Raw genomic sequence first — 17,236 nt, 5'->3', positions numbered from 1 at the left:
CGCGCCGCACTTTCGAGGTGGTCTGGGCAGCATCTTCTGAATCGCTGTCACGTCCCCGAGCTCCAGGGGCTGAATCGTGTCTCCCTCACAGTCAGGAGCTGAAATCCTACCCCTCCGTGCAATGATCCCCGAGGCGGTCAGGTCACCAGGGTGGAGCCCCGGGGCGCTCCCTCCAGGCGAGGACGCAGAGAGACCTCTCTGAACCAGAATCAGGACTCAGGCCCCCACTGAGTGCCTTGACCCTGAATCGACAGCCTCCGCAGCTGGGACAAATCCATTTCTTTTGTTTATAAGCCTCCGTCCTGCGGTATTTACATCACCGCAGCCGAGGGGACAGAGGCAGAGTCCCCTGGTTCTAGTTCGGCCTGGAAGAGCGATCCTGGGCCCGCGCGGGTCCTCTCGGCCACAGCTGGGTTAGCAGGGGGCCTGGTGAAAGGCAGTGAGGGGGTCTCCCGGCGGCGCGGTGGTGGGAATGAATGGTTCTGAGGGGCGAGGGCACTCGGGTCCCCTCACACGGATCGCTGCTGAGCAAGGACAGCGGCCCAGACAGACCCGGAGAGCCTGGGGCTGGTGTGGACGCGGTCATCGCAAATGCACACTGGGAAAATCAAAGGCTACTCAGGAGGAAGGTTAATGCCCAGAGGCTGGGTCACCCGGAGGCCACTCACCCTGACACCGCTCCGCGCACCTCGGGGTCCCGGGCCTTGGTTGGTGGCCTGCAAAATGTAAAATCTCGCCGGGGGCATGTCGGCAAAGACTCCGAGTCCGCTGGGTCCCAGAGTGGGTACTGACCGCCACGGCTTTCCAGGCCCCGCCGGGGAAACCGGCTTCCTGTCCGCCGTTCGGGCCCTAAGGTTCCAGTACGATGCGCGCTGCGGGCACAGCGCGTCCTGCTCGGGGCCACGGAAGGACCCGGGCGACCACCAGGTACCTCGGGCGGGGCCCAAGGCCCTGGCACGTGGCCCCGGGGGTGGGGGGTAGAGCCCCGGGCCGGTCCCTAGCTCGCCAGCTAGAGCGGGGGCAGGGGGTCACCGCCGCGGGGCCAGGGGCGCGACGGCACAGCACCGGCCGGACCCGCACCCGGGGTCCCGCGCCGCCGCCCGCGTCGTGCTCCGCGCGAGCCTGGCTGGAGACGCCCCGGGGCGCCGGCCGCGGGACCGCTGCGAAGCGGGGTCCGCGCAGCAGCGGGGCGGGGGAGGCGGGCGCCCAGCTCTGTGCGCGGCGCGCCCGCCGCCCCGCTCCCTCCCCGCCCGCCGCTCCCCCGGGGCGGACGCGGGTGCGCGGGGACAGCGAGGCCGGTTCCTCCGGGGAGCCGCCGTCTCGGTCCTGCGACACCCGGGACCCGGACGTGTCCCCGGGAGGCGCGGGATCCCGGGCGGAGGGCGAGCTGCACGGGCTGCGGGCCTCGGACCTCCGCCTCCGCCTCCGCCTCCGCCTCCGCCCGCGCGGGGCCGTCAGGTCCGGGGACCCGGGCGGGGGCGCGCCCGGGGCTGGTCCTCCGCCCACCTGGGGCGGGGCGGGGGCGGAGCCGGGGCGGGCGGGCGTCCCCGACGGCGGGGGGGGCGGGGCGGGCCTGCGACCGCATAAGAGCCCCGAGGCCGCGCCCGCCGGACCCCAGCGCGGAGACGGGGCCGGGCGGGCAGGTAAGCCGGCGCCGCGGGGCGGACCCCGAAGCCCAAGCCCGGCGGCGCGGGGCCGCGGCGGGCACCGTCGGGGCCGCGGCGTGCTGCACACCGCGGCGTCTCCAGAAGTCGCGGACTGGGGTGCAGGGCGCCCCGACAACGCCGTGCGCAACCTCCGGCCGTCGGCGGCCGAGAAGCCGGGCGGGGCGGATCGCGCCCCGGGGGACCCTGGAGTTCCGGGGGTCGCGCGGGCCCTTGCGGCCGCCGCGTCCTCCCTGCTGAACAGGGTGGGGCAGACGGGGGCGAAGCGGTTCCGGAGCCGATAGGGGCGGTTTTCTCGGCCGGCGCTTTGTCTCGGCAGGAGATGGTCGGGTGGCTCGGATGCGGTGTGGACGCGGAGGAGCGGGGCTCCGTGCCCGCGCTGCCTGTAGGGAGGGACAGGGGCCAGCGAGCCAGTGCGGCCTCTCCGGAGATTTCCGAGAGCCCACGTTTTGCTTTCCGGGCCCAAACCTGGCCCCTGAGGCCGCAGCTTCAGGAGTCGGGTCTCCTCCTGTGAGGGCCATCGCTGCAGCCACACCGGGGCTCGCGGTCTGCACCCCACAGCCCTCCCCGCTGCACCCCGCTGCAGGCGGCCCCACCTGGTCCTCGGCGCCTCCGATCCGACCCGGTTTTCCCACATCTCAGGAAGGCTGGGTGCGTCCCTGGAGAAGGGGCCGCAGGCAGGTGGTGGGAAAAGTAACTTACGTCCGTGTGTTGGTGTTCCGATCTGGATGCAGAGGAAAATGACGCCCATTAGAGCCAACATCGGTTATTCTGCTTCAGCCAGGGCATGTGTGCATGTGTGTGCATGTGCATATGTGTGCGTGCGTGTGTATATGTGTGCGTGCACACGTGTGTGCATGTGTGTATGTGTATGTGTGCGTGTGTGCATGTGTATGTGCGCGTGTGTATGCGTGTGCTCGCGCGTGTGTTGTGCGTGTATGTGTGTGCGTGTGTGCATGTGCATGTAGGTGTGTGCATGCATGTGTGTCTGTGTGAGAGTTGTATGAGTGTGCAGATGTGTGGGTGTGCATGTGTATATGTGTGTCTCTGTGCATGTGTGTGTGTGTGTGCAGGCATGTGCGTGCGTGCATGTATGTACAGTGGAAACGATGCTGATGGACCCAGAAGCCTATTTGAAGGCACTCTCGGCAGCCATCGGGGCCACCTGCTGTGTGGTCTGTGTGATTCTTCTGTTCTCCTCGATTATGCTGCACGGGGCTTTAGGAGAGTGTGTCGGAAGCGGTTCCTGGGGAAGGTTACTGGCTACAAGATCAAGTCTGCCCCCAGCTAAATGCCGACGGTGCTGTGGCGTGCCCGCCTGCAGCGGGGCGCCCGAGTCCCCGGCCACAGGTGGAGGGCATCCTGGGGGCACCGAGTGAGGAATGGAATCACCATGGGTGGTTCTGGGTATAAAAACGTGCTCTTTACCTTCACTGCTGTGTATAAAGACTAGATGTGCCCTGCTAGAAAGACTTAACTTTGAATGCTATGTGAAGATTGTGAAATGGCTCCCTGGCAATGTGGGCAGAGGTGACGTTTCACATTATTATTAGAGCAGAATTACAGGGCATCTGGGTGGCTCAGTCGGTTAAGCTCAGGTCATGATCTCACGGTTTGTGGGTTCGAGCCCCACGTCAGGCTCTGTGCTGACAGCTCAGAGCCTGGAGCTGCTTCGGATTCTGTCTCCCTCTCTCTCTGCCCCTCCCCTGCTCACGCTCTGTCTCTCTCTTTCAAAAAATAAACAAACATTTTAAAAAACAGAATTAGAGATGACACAGCATGCACTTTGACAGGAACAGAGAGGGGTGCCAGGGAAGGGGGGGCAAGGCAGGTGTGTGCCCTGAGGTCTGCACGGGCTGCCCCACCCCCAGCCCGCAGGAGCTTCGCCGTCTCCTCCCGTCCCCAGCCTTGGCTGTGGCGTCTTAGGTGCTTGGCATGTGCTTGCTCGGCCGCAGTGGCTGCTCTGGCCGCGGGGCACCCGCAGCCCCGGCCACTAGGTCACCGCGTTCCTGTGTGTGCTTATTTCCTGTGCGGGCTGCAGACCCAGCGCGGGACGCGCACAATCCCGAGGCCGCAGGCCGCCCAGGAGCTACGGCGAGCGCCGCTGGCGCCCATGTCCTCCGCCGTGGCCCCAGCTAAGGCGCCCAGGGCCGCGGGCCCCAAGGCCGTGGAGCTCGTCCTGGTCAAGGAGCGGAATGGGGTGCAGTTGGCGAGCTCCGCCCTCGTCCGCCCCCCGCAGGCCCCCGCGGGGCCCCAGGAACGGGAGACCTGGGGCAAGAAGATCGACTTCCTCCTGTCAGTGATCGGCTTCGCCGTGGACCTGGCCAACGTCTGGCGCTTCCCCTACCTGTGCTACAAAAACGGCGGCGGTGAGTCCCAGCCTGGCCCTCCCCGCCTCCCGACCGTGCGGGGGGCTGCGAGGGGCGCGGGGGGGGTGGGGGCAGGTGCAGAGCCCGCGGCTGGGGCCGGCTCACCGGGCATCTGCGCTTCCCGCCCGCGGCCCCGAGGCCGGGAGAGCAGGGACAGGGCTGGTGGCCGGAGGCAGCGCGGCTCTGCCTTCTGTTCTCAAAGACGCCTCTCGCTTTGGGGAGAAAATTCTCGAAAGTCCGCAGAGTGGGATCTTTGGCCGACTTAAGCCGGTATTTACAAAAGTGTATGGGGGCCCTGGAATCTGGAGGAGCGGGGAAAGCCCTGGAAGGGACCCCGTCTCCCTCCCCCCGCCCCCGAACTCAGCCAGCCCTAGACCCTCAACTGCCTCTGGGCTAGAAAACGACAATAAGGCACAGGTCACCCAAAACCCTAAGCGGGGAAGCCACTTGGGCCAGTGCTCGCTCCCCTGAGCCCTGGCGCCCATGCCCCGCGGTCACCCACTACCGCACGTGACGGCTTTGGGGAGGGACCGCCCGGGCCCCCCCACCCCGGGCTGAGGGACAACACTGGGGCCCAGGGACGTGCGGCCAGCTGCACACACACAGAGCCGTGGCCTCCCCGCCTCCCCCCCCCCACCCCAGGAAGAGGGCGCGGCGAAGTCCCCTCGTGTGAAGCAGGACTGGGGGGCCCCCAGTTTTGCGCCTGGGACGAGGGGCTGCCGTGGGAGGGCCAGGCGCCACCCTGGGGGGACTCCGGGCCCTCGACCGGCACCTGCCCGCCACAGCCCCTGGGTGACGCAGGCTCAGGACGGAGAGCTGGGGGGGGCGACAGCCGTGCAGGCTGGGCTGGCCTCAGCTCGCAGAGGAGCTGCCGCCCAGCAGGGGAGAGGCCAGCGTCTGCAGGGCAGGGGCGGGCAGGACCCAGGACAAAGCTGCTGCGTGGGCAGGGGCTTTATCTGCTCTGCTCCTGGGTTGGTTTCATAATGTGGCACAAGGGACGGCTGGGGTCTCAGCGGGGACGTGTCGGGGCGCTGATGACAGTGGGGGGCAGCCATGGAGAGAGGGGCTCAGCCAGCCCGGCCGGGGCTTCCCCTTGGAGGGTGCCATGCGGGGAGCTTCAGCGAGAAACACACGGGAGACGGGTGGGCATGGTCGTGCCCGTGGCCTGCTAGTGGTCGGTGCTGGGGTGGCTGCGGCCCCGCGACCTCACGGGCCCTCCCGCAGCCCACGCCCCCACCCCGGGCTGACGCGCTGTCCTGTCCCACAGGCGCCTTCCTGGTCCCCTACTTGCTCTTCATGGTCATTGCCGGGATGCCGCTTTTCTACATGGAGCTGGCCCTGGGGCAGTTCAACAGGGAAGGGGCGGCCGGCGTCTGGAAGATCTGCCCCATCCTGAAAGGTAATGGCGGGACGCCCCCCCGCGCCTGGGGCGGCACAGCCCACGTGTCGCGCGTCCGGCCCTGCTGTGCTGGGTGTCGGTGGCCCTGGACGTGCCATTTTAACCCTGGCCCTGCTGTCGCTCTGAGACGACTGAGGGTTCGGGAGCGCGTGCCCTGCCGCGACGCCTGCCGTCCTTGAGCCAGGTCGTCAGTGTTACCGCGGTAGATGGGCAAAGCACCCGTCTGTCTGTCAGTCTGTCCTCTGCCCGTCATGGTCCACCCGCCTGTCAACTCTGCGTGGGTTTGCCACGGCCGCACGCACCCCTCCACAAACCGGGCGCCCTGATGAGTAGACGCTTCTGGAAGCTAGAAATCCAAAACCGGGGTGCGCCGGTAGACGGATGCCTCCTGAGGCTGTGGGCGGGAATCCGTCTCAGACCCCCACACGCGGCTCTATAACGAAATGTCCCTGTTTTCTAAGGACGCCGGTCCTGCTAGGGCTCACGCTCTCAGCCTCAGCTCCCCTTAGTCGCCCTGTAAGGCCTGCCTCCAAATAGGGTCACACTGTGATGTCCGGGGGCTCAGTTTCCAGCACGTGAATTTGGAGGGGACGCAATTCAACTCATGTTATCTGTCACCCATGTCCATCCACCTACCAGTCAACCCCCTGCCGTCTACTGTCTGTCTGCACACCCACCTGTCGTCCCTCCCGTGTCACCCATCTGTCACCTGCCTACCACCCCGCCCGTCCCCCCGCCCCCGCCCCCACCCCCCACCCCCCATCCCCTCCGCCCCCCCGTCCCCTGTCCGTCTCCATCTGCTCCCACTCTCTATTCTCTGGCGGGCCACCTGCCGTGTATCTAGCGATCTGGTTTCGCACTGAGCCCTCCGGCGCTGCTGGGATGCCAGGGCGCCACGAGGCAAGCACACCTTGTGCCGAGCAGAGGGCCGTGCCTAGTGGCCAGCTTTCCGGGGCCGCCTCCCTCCACCTCGTGAGGACCCCGGGGAAGGGCTCTCTCCGTTGCCCCGTTCTGGAGATTCTGGCACCGAAGGGTACGGGGCTTGAGGGGGCAGCTGGGATTGATCCCAGGCCTCCCGCCGCCCCATGCAGCCTCCAGGCCACACCCGCCTCAGGAGCCCGGGGCTCGGGAAGGATTCGTGGGGGAGACACGGGGGCGCTGCCGGCTTTCATTATGACAGTGGTTCCCGAAAGATGGGTGCATGGATTTCCAGAGAAGTCCTTGAGGAGTCGGTGTGCTTGCCCGAGAGCAGAACCGAAGCCCTCTGGTCTCCAGGGCGCGAGGACGGGCGGTGGGTCCCGGTCAGTGACGGCAGCTGCTCACAGCCGAGCAGCGGGGGCTCCGGGGGCGTCGCCCTCCCAGCACGGGGACGCCCGGCTCGTGTGCCCCCAGGCGCTGTGCGGGCTTCCTTCTTCGTGGCCCGCTTGCTGAGCCTCAGGACGGTAGCAGCTTGTCCCTGGGCTACGTGATCCCTGGGCCCCCAAACGGAACTAGACAGGTCTGCCCCCACCCCCACCCCACTGCACCCCCAGGCTGTGGCTTGGGGGCCAGGGGACTGGGCGTGTCCCCTGCAGGGTCGCACACAGAAGCCGGCCGCTGGCCTCTTCCGCCGTGAAGCCCTAACCGAGGGACGTGGCAGGGGAACAGCAGACTCCGGGCACCAGGAGCAGATGCTTGGCGTCTCTGGGCCGGCGGGGTGTGGACGCGGCCAGAGCCCAGGCGCACTCACAGCCCACGGCGAGTGCTGTGGTCGGTGCCGTATGGATGCACCGTGGTGACCTGGATTGGGGGGGGGGGAGTGCGGGGCGGCGGGGGCCTCCCGCTGCCCCCCAGACCGCGGGCTCTGCTTGCCGGCTTTGCGGGCATCGCCCCGCGGGCCTGCAGCACATCCGTGTCCGTTTCTCTCATGCCCCAGCCTGGCCCCCTGTCCCACCAGGGGGACCCCCGAGCAATCCGCCTGTGTCTGGAGCCCCCACCACCCCGCGTCTGCGTGTCCTGCCGCGAGAAGAATGTTCTCTGGAAAAGCTGCCAGTGTGGGTTTTATGCTGCGGTTTATAAAGTGTCAGTAGATGATTTGCAAAGATCTCAGAGGACTTAATCCTAACGGAGGGGTGATTAGGAAGACGTGACCCGGTAGGTAGGAGTTCCCGCGCCCTTGGAGACCAGTGGGGTCCAGGTGTGGGCGTCTCCCCTCCTTCCGGCAGGAGGACCTGTGGGCAGACCCGCTCCCTTCAGATCTCACTGTGCCCCACAGCCCCGCGTCCAGGCCCCACGCAGCCCCAGGCCCCTGTCCAGCCCCGGACGGGCATCCGTGCGGAGGGCCCCTGTGGGTGGACTCTCTCTCCCTGTCTCTGTCTCTCTTGTCTCTCCCCATCTCTCTTCCTGTCTCTCCCTGTCTCTCTGTTTCCCTCTGTGTCCCTGTCTCTCGATCCCCATCTTCCTCTCTCTCTGTCTCTGTCGCCCTGTGTCTCTGTTTCCCTGTCTCTGTCTCCTTGTCTCTCTCTCTCTGTCTCTTTGTCTCTCTGTGTCTCCCTGTCTCCGTGTCTCTCCCTATCTCTCTATGTCTCTGTCCCGCCCCTCCCCAGGGTGACCTGCTGGGACCCTCGTGAGGCCCGCCAGGCTGCTCCTCCAGGAGCATTTCTGTGGCCGGTGCTCCCCAGGCTCTGGAGGCAGTGGGCGTGCGTGGGGTGGGGGTGGGGGTGGGGGTGGGGGTGGGGGTGGGGGTGGGGTCCACCGGCTGCCCGTGTCCGTGTCTGGTTACCTGCCAGCCCCAGACCTGCCTCCCGTGTGTGTGAAGACACGGCCGCCCCGTTTTATGGAGTGTAAGGCAGTTGTGATAATTTGTAGTGAATAATACTTTGGTGTGATATATCAAACGCCTCTTTCTAAAAAGAATTTAAAGTACCTTAATATGAGATAAAATACGTACAATTTACTGTAAAAGCTAAAGGTTATAAAATTAACATAAAGAAATACTAAGGAAAACAAGCTTCAGAAACCGGACGTTAAGATCAGTGGCTGGAAAATCCACGTTTAGCCCCCAGCTTCCCAGGAGCAGGAGCAGGGGTGGGGGGGCAGGAAGGGGAGTTGGGGGGGCAGTGGTGGGGGGGGCAGGGGCGGGGGCGGGGGGGGCAGGAAGGGGAGTTGGGGGGCAGGGGCGGGGCAGGAGCGAGCCAGGTTCCTGAGTTCCCCTGGGAACCCAGGACAGGGCGACCCCACCCGCCGGGGGGCGCTGTCCCACAGCAGCCGGGAAGGAAGAGGTCTGTCAAGTGCAGCTTTATTTAGAGGCTCTGGCGATGCCAGGGCATCAGGCAACGCCCGGGAGGGGACCCTAAGTGACGCAAATGGGGACCTGGTGACGGTGGCCCAGGCCGTGGGCTTGTGAGGCTGTGAGGCTGTGTCCACCTGGGACAGAGCTCGGAGCGACTCCACAAGCGGCCCACCTTCACAGCCACCTTCCTGAGGACCTGGAGGGCAGCACGGGGGAGGTGACCTCGATTGCGGGAGAGCCTCTGGCGCCGGGTGCCACGGGGCACGCCCACAGTGACCTTGTCACTCTGGCAGGAAGGTTGAGAAACCTAGCTGAGAAGAGGGCTGTGCACGGAGCACGGGGCGCAGGAAGGGTCAGGGGCCAAGTTGGCTCTTCCTCCCGACGGGGGTTGGATCCGCTCCAGTGCTGGCTCAGAGGCCCCCTGACTTGCCTCGCGTCAGGCCCAGGTTCTGGCTCGCACCCTTTTAACCTTAAAATGATTCAAGTCAGGCGTCCACAGTCAGCCCCTTGCCAGGGAGAACCTTCTGGGATGCTCTTCCTGACATCGTGGCCTTTTACACACATAGCACGTCTTCCGGGGAGCACGGCTTCCCCGCAGCACGTCTTCTGGGGAGCATAGCTTCCCTGCAGCACGTCGTCCCGGGAGCACGGCTTCCCGGCAGCACGTCTTCGGGGAGCACCGTTTCCCCGCAGCACTTTTTCTGGGGAGCACAGCTTCCCCGCAGCACATCCTCCGGGGAGCACCGTTTCCCTGCAGCACTTTTTTGGGGAGCACGGCTTCCCCCGGCACGCTGCCTAGGCAGATTCGCTGTAAATCACAGCCCGGCCTCTCTCCTGAGGAACCCAGGGAGCAGCGTTGCAATGCACCATTGTTTAGGGGGGGCCAAGTCCATGCTGGGGGCCTTGCAGAGAAAACTGTGTTGGGGTCACTGCCGCTTCCACCCACGGCCTCCGAGAGGGTTCACACACAGGGCCTATTGCACTTTTAGGGCGCGCCCGATCCTGGATCTGTTTAGCGTATGCGCACCAGTAAGTTTTACTGCCTCTCTCTCCGCTTTCAGGATCGGAAGGCAGCTTTCATGAGGTGCCCTGAGCATGAAAGTTACTTCTCCTCAGGGTTCTGTTCATAAAGGACAACCCAAGCGTCTCCCTATAAACGCCACCTGGAAGGCATGCTCCACCCCCAGGCGGGCAGGACGCGGGGTGGCAGCCAACGCGGCTTTAGCGCAGCAGGCCGGAGCCCGAGTCCCGACGGGTCCTGTCTGGGAAGCCTAGAAGCAGAGTTGGAATGAAAACAGCCCTGCGCGGGGCCTGCTGCAGGGGCTGCCGTGGCAGGACCAGGGCCTGCTTGCCTGGCACCAAGGAATAAGGGCATCTTGGCCCTTGCGTGGAGGCCAGACCCATCTGCCACGAGTCAGGACAGCACAGCCCCCAAGACCACTTGCCAGCCACTCTGCCCTAGTTCACCAGGGGCCGGGAGCCCCTCCGTGACTGATCCCAAATGCCAGGTTTTGTGATCCTGGAAAGGTCATTTGAAAAGGCCTTCAGTGGCTTCAGGAAACTCTGGACGGTCATGCATGGCCCCAGTGACCTTGAGTGTCATTCAGGCCCCGGTGACGTTGGGTGGTCATGCATGGCCCTGGATGGTCATGCATGGCCCTGGGTGACCCTGGATGGTCATGCATGGCCCTGGGTGACCCTGGATGGTCATGCATGGCCCTTGGGTGACCTTGGGTGGTCATGCATGGCCCTGGGTGACTCCAGGTGGCTCTAGGTACCTATGAATAAATCCAGATGACTCTGCTGGCCCTGCTTGCTCTTGAGGGGGTATGAGCAGCTATGGGTGCCCATAAATGTTTCTGAGTAGCTCTTGGTAGCTGTGTGTGGCCATGGCAGACCCTAGTTATCTAATGACCGTTGTTGACCCTGTATGGCTCTGGGAGCTACTAGGTATTCATGGGGGACCCTGTATGGTTTGGGGTGATGTCTGTTGGGTCTTGGTGGTGCTCTGTATTCCTGGGTCCCAGGTGGTCCTGCACAGTGATGGGTGACACTAAGTGACCGATAGCTTTGCCTGGCCTGGTGGCCCTGTATGACCTTGTTGATGTGGAGTGACTGCTGGTGGCAGCGGATAGCCATAGACGGTCCCAGTCACGCCACCTGTCTGTGGGTGACTGGTTCTGCCAGGGTGGCCCTGGCAACCCTGCTTGTCTCCAGGTGCACACGGGTGGCCACGGCTGCTTTGGGGGCTGGGCGCAGCCCCTGCTCTGTGGCCGTGGCAGGAAGCGTGGCATCCGAGCTCTCACTGGTTGTCTCTGGTGCTTAGAGACGTTGCCCGGCGTCCGAGGTCCGAGGCGCCGGCCCAGGCGAGGGGAGGTGGCCGTGCGCTCTGCTGACCGCTGTGTGCTCCCCTGCCCTAGGCGTGGGCTTCACGGTCATCCTCATCTCCCTGTACGTGGGCTTCTTCTACAACGTCATCATCGCCTGGGCGCTGCACTACTTCTTCTCCTCCTTCGCCGCGGAGCTGCCGTGGGTCCACTGCAACAACACGTGGAACACCCCCAACTGCTCAGATGCGCACTCCGCCGGCTCCAGCTCGGGCGCCAACCACACCTTCCTGACCACGCCCGCCACTGAGTACTTTGAGTAAGTGGGGGTCCGGTGACACGGTCCTTCCGTGACTGCCTCGGGAAGGGCAGGACGCGGGAGCCCCGGGGGTCGGGCGCCCTGCCCCTGCTCACTGCAAGGTGTGGTGAGGGCCCTTGTCCTGTGCTGCGCCCACGTTCCGTGCCTGGGGGTTCTTGTGGACACGCCTTTCTGAATCCCACTTCTGGTGGCTCAGCAACGCTCTTGCGGAGTGAGTCCTCGGCAGGGGTGCAGGGCAGAACCGGCCACCGTGGGAGTGAGGGAGGCTGGCCAGAGGCTGCACAAGGAGGGCAGGGGTGCAGGGTGTGGGCGCGGGCCACCCTCAGAGTGAGCCGGGCTCTGCTTCGTCTGCTCCCCCGCCGCCCTGCGTGCTGAGCAGGACTCGACCTCCAGCCTTGCTGACCCACGCTGGCTGTTGCTTGTCCCGAGATATTCTTTTCCTGTTACAGACAAAGCGTTAGTTCTTGCCGAGTCTGCCCTCGGTCCCCACGTCCAGTGGCCTCCTGGTGCCCTCCCTGCCCCGGGCCCGCACTCCATGCCACTCGGCCCCCGCCGCCTGCGGGCACGTGGCTCCCCCTGAATCTGTTCTTCTCGGGGTCCTCTCGGGCACAGCTCCTGCCCCTTCGCCCTCGTCCCCACGTGGCCCGACCCAGCCTGGAAGGGCCGTCTGTGTCCCTGTGGGCACATCGTTCTCCTCACAACGCAGACACTTGCCAGGGACCCACTGTATCACAAGGCCGCCCTGTCGAGGTGATTCTGGACTTGGCCTTGGTGGAGTGGAGCGATGTGCCAGAGACGCACTCATAAATGTGTGTGGGGCCGGGTGGCGTGCCAGAGCTTGGGTGCTGGTGGCTCCGGACGACCGCCCCCCGCCAGCTCCCCCACAGCTCGGGCTGCCTCACCGTCCCCATGGGCAGCTTCTCTGGAAACCCGGCATTTCTTCCGGAGACAAGCACGGGGCATCCCCAGGGCTTCCCACTGATGCCAAAATTTCACAGCCACCGTGACGTTTCTTTTGGGGACTGACTCTCAGCCGCCTACTTACGTATATCCTATTTACGTTTATATGTGAAATGAGTCCACTCACAACTTAGCAAAAGGAACTTCCACCAACAAAAATTGAAACAATTCTGGTTTCACCAGCAAATAGGCACGTTTGCACAATGTGCGTGGAGTTGGGAAATTGTGAACTGAGAAAGGCAGTGTCTGTCTACCAGGGGGTCATACCCGCCCTTGCGGGAGGACTCGGGCGGGTGGACAGAGGCCCCCAGGATCTCCAGTTCTATCCCAGAACAGTCCAAGGAGGCCTTTCCTGGGAGGAAGGGGCTGCCCCGCTCCGGGGCCCCGTCCCAGCACAGGGGAGAAGCACCGCCTCCGGGCAGCTGGGAGGCTGTCCTGCGGACGTCGGGGATGCCGCCAGCGGGAGGTGGGTGTCCCCGGGACCGGTAAGCACGCCGTGTCCTGGATTTGCGCTGCATTTCGGACACTGGGAGTCTGAATGCTTTGTCCCAGGATTCTGGGCCCCGAGTGGGGACCGAATCTCCATCGTGGAAAGTGGCCTCGAGGGGCGAGGAGGCCTGAGGCGGGTTGGGAGGGTCTGCAGGCGCGGCTGGGAGGATGTTTTCCCCGGAGCGTGGCCAGGAAGGGTGGTCAGCGCAGGGTGACCGTCGTGTGCCACGGACCTGCTTGTGATTTCAGGGTGCCGTTGCTGGCAGCTGGGGCCGGAGGAGAGTGAACGTGGGGCTGGGGGAAGCGGGGGCCGCCTGCGGAGGGACCGTCAGCCCCGCCAGCTCTCCGGAGTGGCCGTCTGGTGTTAGAGACCTGTCTCTTCCTCTGGATTTGCCCAAGAGACTGGCTGGGTGTGTCCGTGAGAAACAGGGTGAGGGGAAGTCTACCTGAGTGTGTGGATGGGACTCTTGTGTGGCAAGGAAGCTAGAATTGTCCGGAAAAGGGGAGTCGAGTTTGCTGTTGCTCGCTGCTGACCTGTTCACCACTCCGTTTCCCGAATTTAATGACATCTCGCTGACGAGACAGCCCTGGGCTGTGTGTGCCCTCACCCTGTGGCCCAGGCTCAGCTTGGCCGTGGTCAGAGGGAAGGGGCCTACAGCAGACGCCCTGGCACCAGAAAGGGGAGGCTTGGACCCAATGGTCCGTGAGCACCTGGGGGCACGTGGTCGAGCCCACCGCACCGAGGGAGCCCGGACGCTCAGTGCTGGCTTGGGTCTGATGCACCGTGACACCAACAAAGTGGAGACTAGGGCCTCCTGCTAGGGTGTCTCTCACTATTTCAAGATGGATGTCCGTGCACTTCAGAACGTTTGGAAAGCTTGCAGAGGCTGAAAGGTGCCAAGTGACACCACTGGGGTCACCCGTCTTTTGTTTGGAGGCGTGGAGGGTTCACGGTGTAAAAGACCGGTGCCTGTGGGTTTGGAAACCCCAAAACAGGCCCGTGTAACTCCAGCCACCTTACACGTCCCGCGTTCCACAGACATTTATCAACACCACCTTCGCTTACTTTCTACTAGAAACTAGAAAGCTGTGCACATAAAGCTGCTCATTTGCCTCTGGGAGGCGGCTTTAGCCACCTCCCACAAGGTTTTTTATGCTGCTTTCACTTTCATTCAGTTCAAAGTATTCCCTGATCTGCCTGGTAATTTCCTCTTTGGCTCCTGGGAGATTTGGGGGGTGTTCCCGTTTAACGTTGAAATCTTGGGAGGTTTTCTAGATATGCTTCTGTTGTTGATTTCTGATTTAATTCTGATTTAGTGACATAATATACTTAAAAAGCTTCATTATTCCAAACTATACTGAGACCTTTTGTACCTAGTGTGTGGTCTACGCTGGTGAGTATTGTAGGTGCACTTGCACAGAGCGAGCATCTGGCGCTGCTGGGAAGGGACCTGTGCCCACGTCCGTGGGTCGTGTGAGCTGTGGTGCTCTCCAGGTCTGCGTCCTCACTGCGCACCGTGCAACGGCTGTGGGACGCGCTGTGGGGCTCTGGGCCGTGAATGTGCATGTGTCTCGTTGTCTTCACAATTCCATCAGCTGCAGCTTCCCTTGTGCCTCTGCGGCTCTGTGACCGTGTGTGTGTGTGTGTGTGTGTGTGTGTGTGTGTCTGTAGATCAAGACTTTGAATGGGCCCCTTTCCGGTGTAAAATGTCCCTCTTGGTCACGTTCCTCATCCTGGAGCAGCCGTGTCTGGCAGGAGACACCCCCAGCCCTCCGATGGGCTATTTGCACCGGTACCTTTTCCATCCTGTATTTTTAACCCACGTGTGTTGCACTGAGAGCGTGTGCCTTGTAGGCGGCATGGAGCTGGCCCTTGCTGCTTCTCCAGTGTAACTGGCTCTGTCTTGCCCTTGGGGTCCCAATTGGATAATTATCCATGGGGGTGGGTTTAGGTCTTTTGTCTCGTTGTTTTTTCTGTCTGTCCCATCTTGTTTTTCGTTTCCTCCTTTTGAATTAATGAATCTTTAGGCTTTCGTTTTAGTTGAACTATTGGCTAATAAGCTGTAGCTCTTCATTTTAATTTCTGTGGATATTTATTGGGTTTACAACATACATCTTGTTTTAAAATTTTTTTTAATGTTTTATTTATTTCTGAGAGAGAGAGGCAGTGTGAGCAGGGGAAGGTCAGAGAGAGAGGGAGACACAGAATCCGAAACAGGCTCCAGGCTCTGAGCTGTCAGCACAGAGCCCGATGTGGGGCCCGAACCCACGAACCATGAGATCGTGACCTGAGCCGAAGTCGGACGCTTAACCGACTGAGCCCCCCAGGAGCCCCTACGACATGCATCTTTACCGTGTCACAGTCTGCCTTGGAATGGCGTCATACCACTGCACGTGGAGTTTGGGGCCTTCAACACACGCTCCCGTTCTCACTCCTGTCCTTTATTGTCATAGGCTTTGTTTTTACAGTTTGTTATAAACTTCACAACATGTTGTTACTATTTTTGCTTTAAACGGCCCATTACAGTCCAAATACGCTTAAATGAAAAACTCTCTTTTGTATTTACGAGCATATCCGCTGTCTGGTGCTCTGCCTGCCCTATGCAGATCCAGATTTCCGTTTTGGCGTCATTTCCTTCCATCTGAAGAATGTCCTTTAACACGTCTTACAGCGTAGACTTGCTGGCAATGACTTCTCTCTGCTTTAGTTTTTCTGAAACGTGTTTTGCCTTCTTTTGGGGAGAGTTCTTTAAATTATGGTAAACTATACATAACATAAAATATATCATTTTAACCATTTTTAAAGTGTGCGGTTCGGTAGCATTAAGCACAGTCACAGTGCCGTGCACCCATCGCCACCATCCGCGTCCAGGACTTTCGCATCTGTCCCCGTGAGGCACGAAGTCCCTTCCCCTCTCGTCCCTGCCCCCAGCACCCTGCGCTCTGTCTCTATGAATTTGGTGACCGTAGGGACCTCATATAAGAAGAATCATTCAGCGTTTGTCCTCGCGTCTGGCTTCTTTCACTGAGCACGACGTCCTCGAGGTCCATCCCTGCTGCGGCAGGTCAGTCCCCTTCCTTTCGCTGCTTCCCCTCCCCCGTGTGGATGGACCACGTTTTGTTTTTCGTTTGCGGATGGGCACGTGGGTTGTTTTTCTGTCTTGGCCTTCGTTAATAATGCTCCGGTGAACACAGTGGCGCAGGTATATTTTTGAGGTAGTGTTTTCATCTTTTTCGGATAAAAGTTGACTTTTCCTTTTGTTGGTGGTCTCCCGTGCCGTGCGGAAACTCCTAGTTTGTCGTAGCCCCGTTTTGCCCATCTTTAAATTGGGTTGTCCGGGGGGTTTGGTTATTGAGTTCAAAATCTTCACATGTTCTGGATGTTACTTTATTACTGACATGACTGGCGTGTATTTTCTCATTCTGTGAGCTCCCTTTGTCTCTGTCAATAGGGTCCTTTGATCCACAAAGTTTTTTGTTTGGATGAAGTCAGCTTATCTATTTTGTTGTTGTTGCTTATGATTTTAACGTCATATCAGAAAATCCACTGCCAAACCCAAGTTCACTAAAACTTACCCTTACTTTCTTCCAAGAACGTTGCAATTTTAGCTCTTACCTTTAGCCCCTTACCCGTCTCGACTGAATCGTCGTGTTGTGGTTGTCGGCCGCGCTCCCCGTGGGTCTGTTCCGTGCCAGCCGCGGTGAGCTGTGCTGCCGCGCGAGGGTCCCCATCTTCCTTCGTGGGACGTTACAAGAGTTATGGCAGGAAGTTAACTCGCTCGCGTGCGGCTTTCGTCTTGAAGCCTGTTTGTCTTTAGTGGTTCTGGGCGGCCTGCACGGCAGGGACCGGCCATCCCTTGACCGCCGTGTGGCGCTTCCGGGGCCTCCCCTGAGCCCTCCGTGGGACCTGCAGACCCCCAGCCCTGGCCCGTGGGAGCTCTGGGACTGGGTCAGCCGCCGGCCCCCGGGTCCCGCCCTGGGAGCCGGTGGACACAGGGACACGTCCTTCCCAGCCTCGGGCCGCCCGAGCTTTCCCAGTGCTGCCATCACTTGGCGGCCTCGGGGACGTCCCGCCAGGCAGGAAGCTGGGGCGCTGCCGGGCTCACCCCGTCCCTTCCCTTCTCCCGGGGGTCAGCCCCGCATACCCGCGGTCCCGTCTGAAAACACACGTTTGGTGTCCTTCATCCAGCTTCTAATTGTCTGCCGTGTCGCAGACCCGGGGTGTGGGGCCTGGGAGGGAGGCCGAGGTGCGGCCGGGCTTTCGCTCCTGTCGGGGAGGAGAGGGTCTGGGGGGAGTCCGGCTGGGGGGCCAGCGCACGGGGTGTCGGGCGGGGCAAGGCTGCGGGGCGGGGCGGGGCGGGGCGGGGGCGAGAAAAGAAAGTCTTTGGGAATTGCACGGCCGGAGGAGGCCCCTGGGGAGGACAGCCACGGGGAGGAC

At 62.3% G+C, this 17,236-nt stretch overlaps 1 protein-coding gene across 1 annotated transcript in view; it reads left to right on the top strand.

Moving 5' to 3' along the window:
- The first annotated feature begins 744 nt into the window (after positions 1–744).
- The window catches only part of SLC6A3 (solute carrier family 6 member 3), a 44,026-nt gene continuing 27,534 nt past the window's right edge, over positions 745–17,236 (top strand). The window contains exons 1-7 of the mRNA XM_039238042.1: positions 745–927; positions 1,010–1,909; positions 1,984–2,174; positions 2,251–2,357; positions 3,620–4,033; positions 5,301–5,432; positions 11,124–11,349. Coding sequence (XP_039093973.1) covers positions 745–927; positions 1,010–1,909; positions 1,984–2,174; positions 2,251–2,357; positions 3,620–4,033; positions 5,301–5,432; positions 11,124–11,349 — 2,153 coding nt within the window. The remainder of the gene's footprint in view (positions 928–1,009; positions 1,910–1,983; positions 2,175–2,250; positions 2,358–3,619; positions 4,034–5,300; positions 5,433–11,123; positions 11,350–17,236) is intronic.

This window comes from Hyaena hyaena, unplaced genomic scaffold (genome assembly GCF_003009895.1).
Source record: "Hyaena hyaena isolate Hyena2069 unplaced genomic scaffold, ASM300989v1 scaffold_134, whole genome shotgun sequence".
Taxonomy (NCBI): domain Eukaryota; kingdom Metazoa; phylum Chordata; class Mammalia; order Carnivora; family Hyaenidae; genus Hyaena; species Hyaena hyaena.
Note: the sequence above shows the minus strand (reverse complement) of the source record. Positions and strands in the feature narration are given on the sequence as shown.